Genomic DNA, 7,500 nt, shown 5'->3' with positions numbered 1-7,500 from the left:
GTGACCTGCTGAAAAATAACCTTTCAGTATCCCCATGGTTATAAAAGTTATTGTCAGGAGAGGCTATATTTAATAATAATAATTTTCTTTATTTATCACACATTTGCACATATACAGTGAAATTCTTCTTTTTTCACATATCCCAGCTAGGCTGGGGTCAGAGTGCAGGGTCAGCCATGATACAGCACCCCTGGAGCAGATAGGGTCAAGGGCCCAACAGTGGCATCTTGGCGGTGCTGGGGATTGAAACCCTGACCTTCTGATCAGTAACCCAGAGGCTTAACCGCTGAGCCACATTTGTACCCATTATAATATTATGTCAAACTAGATTTTTATATTTAAATGTGAGTGCTGCTTGTCTGTACAAAACTCAGCGCCACGATGCCAGGGTGTTGCTATGCGATTGCTAAGGTATTCTGGGTGGCTGTTAAAGCAATTCTATGTGTTACTATGGTGTTTTGGGTGGTTGCTAGGTGGGTACTTAATGCCCCAAGTCAGAAAAGCCCCTATATCCACTTACAGTTCAGTTCTTTACTTTTATTTTATTTCATTTATTTAATTAGGAAAGTAATATGTACAAAAAATATAAAATTGCAGTTCAGTTCCTTATTAAGCTAATTGTTTAAAATAATTTGTATTTTTATTTTATTTTGGTTTGTACATTGGAGTGGTAATGGCATAGTGGGCTAAAGTACATAACTTGTAATCAGAAGGTTGCTGGTTCAATCCCCACAGCCACCACCATGTGTCCTTGAGCAAGGCACTTAACTCCAGGTTGCTCTGGGGGAATTGTCCCTGTAATAAGTACACTGTAAGTCACTTTGGATAAAAGCGTCTGCCAAATGCAAAAATGTAAATGTACATTAAGATGTAGAATTAAAGATTGATATTCTGGTCACTAGATATGGCTTGGGTTTTTCCTTTAATGTAAGCCTATGGGATCTTTCATCCATTTAATCATCTGCCAGGTGAAAATCATAAGTCCAGTCGTTTAGAAAAGTAATAAAACACCTTTCCTCAACACGTGGCATGATTTGAGGAACATTTCATATCCATAGCAAACAGCACAGGACGAGTTTTGAGAAGCCCAGACATCTTGAGCATTGGTCAACAATGCAAGACAAACATGTCGATCTTTAGAAATGAAGGCTTTGTATACTTCAGCACTGTCAAATGCATTGGACAAAGCCAGAGGGCTGGAATGTTAATAGGCTGTTTAAATCATGGCTGTTTGCTGAGTTTAAAGGCAACCCGACCCTGTGGAGGAGGGCTGAGCATTGCTCTTATTTCCAGCAACCAAAACACCCCCAAACCCTCCAGTCCCCAGATGACAATAAAGTAGTTTGAGGGCACCCGGACTCTCATTCTGTTTGTGTGACCCCTCGCAGGGGGCAGAAGGTAAAAGGATGTTGATGCACTTGCCTGCTCCAACAGATCCTGGCAGTCCCATACTTGCTGTTTTCTGCATCCGGGATGCAACCCCAGGTCCACTCCCCTTGGATTGTCAAACTTCATAGACTAACTGCATTTGTTTAGAAATTAATCTAAATTTAACATGTAATTATAGGCGGAGTTTGCGCTGTGGCTTGTGTCATTCAATTTATGTGTTGTGCATCAAATGCATGCATCAAGAAGAAAATATCTGGAGTATATCAAGGTTGCTGTTCCCATGTGACAGAATAGGCTGCTTGTTTTTGTCCATTACAGAGGAAGGAAGAGTTAGGCATAAATCAAAACTAAACACTTTCCTGTCCTGTCACTAAAGCCTTGACACAATGATGGACAAACTAGTGCACGCTCAGGTTTAGTGACTACAGAGAAAACAAGCACTGACTTCTGATGCAGCAAGAATGAATGTCATGCTTAATTTACCAGTGATAAAAGGGAAAATAATTGAACAACCAATTGGAAAACATGAACTAATATTTTAATTGGTTTCCATGTAATATATATAATGCTTTTCTGTACATCTATAAAGGCAGCAATGAATATGCATCTCATAGAATGTATGTATTATTTGTCAAATCAGATAAAAAAAAAGGTTAGTGATTAATTTCAAACATGCATGATTCATTTACAGTTTCTTCGGCATTTTTAATTCACACTGATTAGAGAAAAAGAGAGAAACAATTTCAATCCTTAATTTCTTACAATACAAAAAACACACAAAAAAACAAAATGAATAGGTGTATTTATTATTTTTTATTTTGTTTTTACATTTGACTACACTACCCAAATAAAATTAAGAGAATTAAAACTCTAGTGAGGAATAAACTACATTTAAAAATAAACTGAACTAATAGGTGGGTTTTTGTCCATTTCATTGTACTACTAAAATAAAATAAGAATAAAATAAAATAGAACTAAACTAAGAACCCCCCCCCCCCCCCATGTTCCACATCTGTATGACTTTCTTGCGTGAAACACAAAAGGACTTGTTACAATGACAGCCTCAGTCACAATTCACTTTCATTGCATCTTTTTTCCATACAGTTAATGTTTTTCAGCCTAACAACTCCTTTCAAGTTCCACATAACACAGAAAGTAATACAGGTTTGGAACAACATATTGGTGAGTAAATGACAACAGAATCTTCAATTTTGGGGGAGCTATCCTTTTAAGCCTATGTTGTTTTTCTCAAGATAAAAACTTTAGCTGTGGGTCATGTCGCAATGGTGATTCTGTAATCAATCAATGTCAATTACCCGTGTAAAATCAGATCTTTGGGCATCTAGAGACATCTGGGACAAACATTATTGAAGAACAGCCTGTGGTCTCTTTCGTCTGTTTGATGTCAGCATGCATCAAGTACACAAAGTAAAATAAATTCACCTTAAAATGACTGATTAGGGTCATGACAGAAATATGGCTCTAATAAATCAAAGCTAATAATCACTTTAAAATGCAGAGAACTTCTAAAATCGGGCTCATTAAAGCCTACAGACCCTTGAACATGACACAAGTGTTTACTAGAGTGTTTGCATGCATATTTTTATAACTCAGAAGTACAATCAAAAGGCAAGTGGAGGATACGAATGGCTTGGGCTTTCTGACCGCGTTCACTGAGGCACGTGCTGAAAAACGGGAATGCTTTCCCTCTCGGCCCAGTGGAAAAGGTATAGAGCAGTGCCATGTTATCGGTATTATAAAACGACACGGTCTGTTCCTCACAATCCAGGAAAATTCCAATCCTGCTTGGCGAGGTCATCACCGACAGTGGCGTCCAGGGCTGGGTGCCAGCGGAGTACTGGTTGCCATTCCTCAGCCGAAGGGTCCAGTATCCGTTCTCAGGGCACAGCTTGACTCGTGCCTGTCGATTCACTGATTCCAGAGCGACACCCAGATCCCACTTCAAATTGTTGCTCACATCCACCTCCCAGTAATGACTGCCTGTTTGGAAGCCCTCGGTCGTGAGAATGTTGACGCATTGGAGGAAGCGCTTTGAATCGCAGAGGTAGATGGTCATTTTGTCACTCTCAACCACTTGGGTTTTGTTCCTGGAAAGTTGTAAGCTGGGGTGAGCCGTGTCCTCGTCAAATCTCAATGGTGCTGGGGCTGTAAATAAAAGTATCATGAACTGTGCTGGTCTAACATGAGTCCACAGTGCCCTTGAACAAATCACTTCACTCTTTGTTGCTTCAGGGGGCTAATCATACAGTTAGTCTACTGTGGCTATGACAAAAACACCATCTGTTACAATGGAGAATACCTACCTTTAGTAATACTCTCTATTCTGAGTTCACATTTTTATTAATACTTCAAATTAAAAGGAATAGTTCACCTAAATTAAAATTCTGTCATCATTATTCATCATCATGACATTTCAAACCCATATGACTTGCTTTCTTATATGGAACACAAATGGAAAAAAACAAAAACAGGCTGAAATACTGTATTTGTTAAAATGTTTCCTTTTGTTTTCTGCATAAGACAGGTCATACGGGATTGGAACGACATGATGGCAAGTCAATTACGACAGACTTTTCAGTTTCAGGTGAACTATCCCTTTAAAGATAATCTAGTCAACATGAAATACATATACAGTGTTCAGTGGATAAAGTACAGTAGCTCTAATAGAAAATTACCTGTATTCAAATGATGAAACATTTTTCGCCATATAGTGTACTGCAGAGGAGCAACGAATTTGCTTCTGAAAGCATTCAGGTTGATATTCATCTCTTGTGGAGGTGGTCTGGAAGTCATGGAAACATCATAGTCAGGGTTTAAATATTAAATATGCAAACATTAAAAGCTGTGTGCAGATAAATCAAAATATTTCAAATGCATAGGGGAAAGAGAAGCATATTTTCTTGACATGAAAAGAAATATTAAAACAACAATTTGCATGCAAAACCAGTGATTGGCTCACTGTGGGTTTTACGACACTATTTTTGAAACAATATGTATTATGAAAAACACTATACAAATACAAGTGATTTGACTAAATGTGTTAAATGGATTGTACAAGGTACCTTAAAGGGACAGTTCACCCAAAAATCTAAATTCTCTCATGTACTTACCCTCATGTCATCCCAGATGTGTATGACTTTCTTTCTTCTGCAGAACACAAATGAAGATTTTTAGAAGAATATCTCAGCTCTGTAGGTCCATACAATGCAAGTGATTGGTGGCCAGAACTTTGAGGGTCCAAAAGGGATATAAAGGCAGCATAGAAGTAATCCATACGACTCCAGTGGTTAAATTCAGAAGTCTTCAGAAGCGATATGATGAGAAACAGATCAATATTTAAGTTTTTTTTTACTAAAGAATCTCCACTTTCACTTTCACTTCCACTTCCTTTTTTTTTTTTTTTGCCGATTCTTCATACATATTGCCACCTACTGGTTGGGGCTGGTCAGAGGAGGAATATTATAAATACTGATCTTTTTCACAACCACACCTATCATATCGCTTCAGAAGACATGGATTTAACCACAGGAGTCGTATGGATTACTTTTATGCTGCCATTATGTGATTTTTGGAGTTTCAAAGTTTTGGTCACAATTTAATTGCATTGTGAGGACCTACAGAGCTCAGATATTTTTCTAAAAATCTTTTTTTTTGTGTTGTGCAAGAGAAAGAAAGTCATACACACTTGGCATGGCATGAGAGTAAATGATGAGAGAATTTTCATTTTTCATTTTTGGGTGACTATACCTTTAAGTATCGGTGACAGTGTTAAAGTATGTTTTTTTAATTACTACTCACCTGGAATTCAATTCTGGAAGCTGTGGAGGGAGAAAATGGAACAGAACATATTATTTTGCCGACTCGATTACATCTAAAGTAGTAGAACCACAGCAAAAGCAAACCATCTGTCTGATAATTAACTGCACATGCACAAATCACTGCAGAATTGATTTTTCTACCGTTCTACTTTCGTGCGAATATATAAACAAGACTCTGGCTCTAACTACACTTCACTAATAACTCATACTGACAACCAGTATTGCAGTTATATGTATGCAGTAAATATGACATTAATTTTCCAAATATTAGCTCTGTGACGAATGGGCATGCGGCAGCAGTGTAACAAATGGAAAAAACGTGCAAACAGCCATTATAATCACCTCTACAAGTACAGATTGCTCTGTGTTGCTGGCAGTCTGGCGTAATGTGTTAATGTTCTGCTCCACGTCTGTCATAGACACCTGTAGGGCCTCCAGATGTCGCTCCAGTCCCTGAAGCAGTTCCTCCTGTTCCCTCTTCAACTCCTCCATCATGGCATCCTCCTCCAGCCGCAGAAAATTATGCAGAGCCTGGAAATCACTCTGCACTCGCTGCTTCAGATCAGCTCCCATTTTCTGTTGGGAGGAAAGGAAGAGATAAGGATTTGATTCTGGTTTGCAGGAAATCATACACTGTGAGCTGTCTCTTCTTTAAAGATAGACCTACTCTTATTTTCTCCATCTTTTCTTTGTCTTTACGGATCATTGTGATGAAGGCATCTTTTATGCAGCGCTGTGACTCCAGGGTGTCCTTTAATTGTTTCTGGAAAAGAACAATTGGCAATAACGGTATTATATACAATCTGAAACAGCTTTTTAATGATTATTGTTTCATTATGTCTGGACGTGGTGAAAATTAGTGCCAGTGTAAAAAATGTTGCATAAGGTGGTATACAATAAAGCCATGAGAGGCCATGCATTACACTGATTTTACCATGCGTAAGGGATGTTGTTAACAATGACGTAAAATTGAGTGCACAGAACCCCTTTAACAGCAGTAAAATCACTGTGTGCATTTGTTTATCTGCATTTTACAACTGCTCATCCAATCGGAATTTTGAGTCAGACGTTGGAACTGTCAGTTTTAAAATAAGTCATTGTAAAATGTCTAAAAAGCTTTTCGAATGTAAAAAATACACATGGCAAGACTTTGGAAATAAAACACAAACCAATATCAGCTGACACAAAGTCTTTTTAAAGACTTGGTTTTGTGATTTTTGAAACAATAAAGTCATGAGGTTTTAAAGACCTTAATATTTCAAAAAATGAGGAAAGCGTTTTGTATAAAAAAAATAAATAAAAAAAAAGACATTTCATGAAAAGCAGAACTTGTCATTTCATGCCATTTTTTCCCCATTACTTTTGTACATCTCTTTTCCTTTAACTTGAACTATGCTGTGCCATTATAAGCGCCATCAATGCCAAGTGAACATGATGAAAGTAAAAGTCAAAGTGAGTCCTTGGCTTTAAACACAAATACCAACATATATAACATCTGTACGTAAAATTTCAAGAAAAAGAACGACAACTTACCTCAACAAACTTGACAGATCCAGATGTACTGCTGGCCCTGACTTTCTCCACCAAACCAGCTACTAAGTAATTCGTCTGAAAGCATTTGTTGGGAAACTCTTGTCTGCACTGAGGGCAGGACACAGGACTCCTGACAGTCTTCCAGTAAGATGTGATGCATCTCTTGCAGAAGTGATGCATGCAGCCCAGCATCACTGGATCTCTGAAGAGCTCAAAGCAGATGGCACATGTCAGATCTTCTCTGAGACTCATCTTACTCTTGCCGGAAGCCATGTTGAGCAGATCTTCGGTGGTTTAGTTTACTTTCACTTTTGGCACTGTTAATATAATAATGGTAATAATCAGTCATCTCATTACCTCTTTACATTTTGACACCCATCCCCAATTATTAAAGTCATTACTATTATGTTAAATATCTTCCAAGTGAAAGTGTAATTGTATGTTTTGTGTTTGTCACACATAGCATTAAAAAACTGAATGTTAGAGCCCCTTAAAATGTTTTACCATGGTAACAATAGGTTCCACTAAAATACCATAGTTACTACAGTTATTACAACACGAGATATCCTTCAAACAATGTACTGTAAGATTTCACAATCTTTTAGCTATTTTATTTAATTTATTTATGATGACAATTGTGGCTTCTACCAAGTTACCACAGTGTTTTTGTAGTAACTGTTATTTAGCAGAGAGTACCCTTACAAAAAAAAAAATACAAAAAAAAGGAATTTGGTGATAT

At 37.6% G+C, this 7,500-nt stretch overlaps 1 protein-coding gene across 2 annotated transcripts in view; it reads right to left on the bottom strand.

Annotated features, from left to right (window-relative positions):
• Positions 1–1,937: 1,937 nt before the first annotated feature.
• trim105 (tripartite motif containing 105) overlaps positions 1,938–7,500 on the bottom strand; it is a 12,896-nt gene continuing 7,333 nt past the window's right edge. For both annotated transcript variants that reach the window (XM_051659046.1, XM_051659045.1), the window contains exons 2-7: positions 6,762–7,078; positions 5,896–5,991; positions 5,571–5,804; positions 5,209–5,228; positions 4,086–4,192; positions 1,938–3,555 (exon numbers count right to left, since the gene is read on the bottom strand). In XM_051659046.1, coding sequence (XP_051515006.1) covers positions 2,993–3,555; positions 4,086–4,192; positions 5,209–5,228; positions 5,571–5,804; positions 5,896–5,991; positions 6,762–7,034 — 1,293 coding nt within the window. In that variant the 5' untranslated portion in view covers positions 7,035–7,078 and the 3' untranslated portion in view covers positions 1,938–2,992. The remainder of the gene's footprint in view (positions 3,556–4,085; positions 4,193–5,208; positions 5,229–5,570; positions 5,805–5,895; positions 5,992–6,761; positions 7,079–7,500) is intronic.

The sequence above is a fragment of the Myxocyprinus asiaticus genome, chromosome 27 (genome assembly GCF_019703515.2).
Source record: "Myxocyprinus asiaticus isolate MX2 ecotype Aquarium Trade chromosome 27, UBuf_Myxa_2, whole genome shotgun sequence".
Lineage (NCBI taxonomy): Eukaryota > Metazoa > Chordata > Actinopteri > Cypriniformes > Catostomidae > Myxocyprinus > Myxocyprinus asiaticus.
The sequence above is the reverse complement of the archived record's forward strand: the minus strand, read 5'-3'. Positions and strand labels throughout refer to the sequence as shown.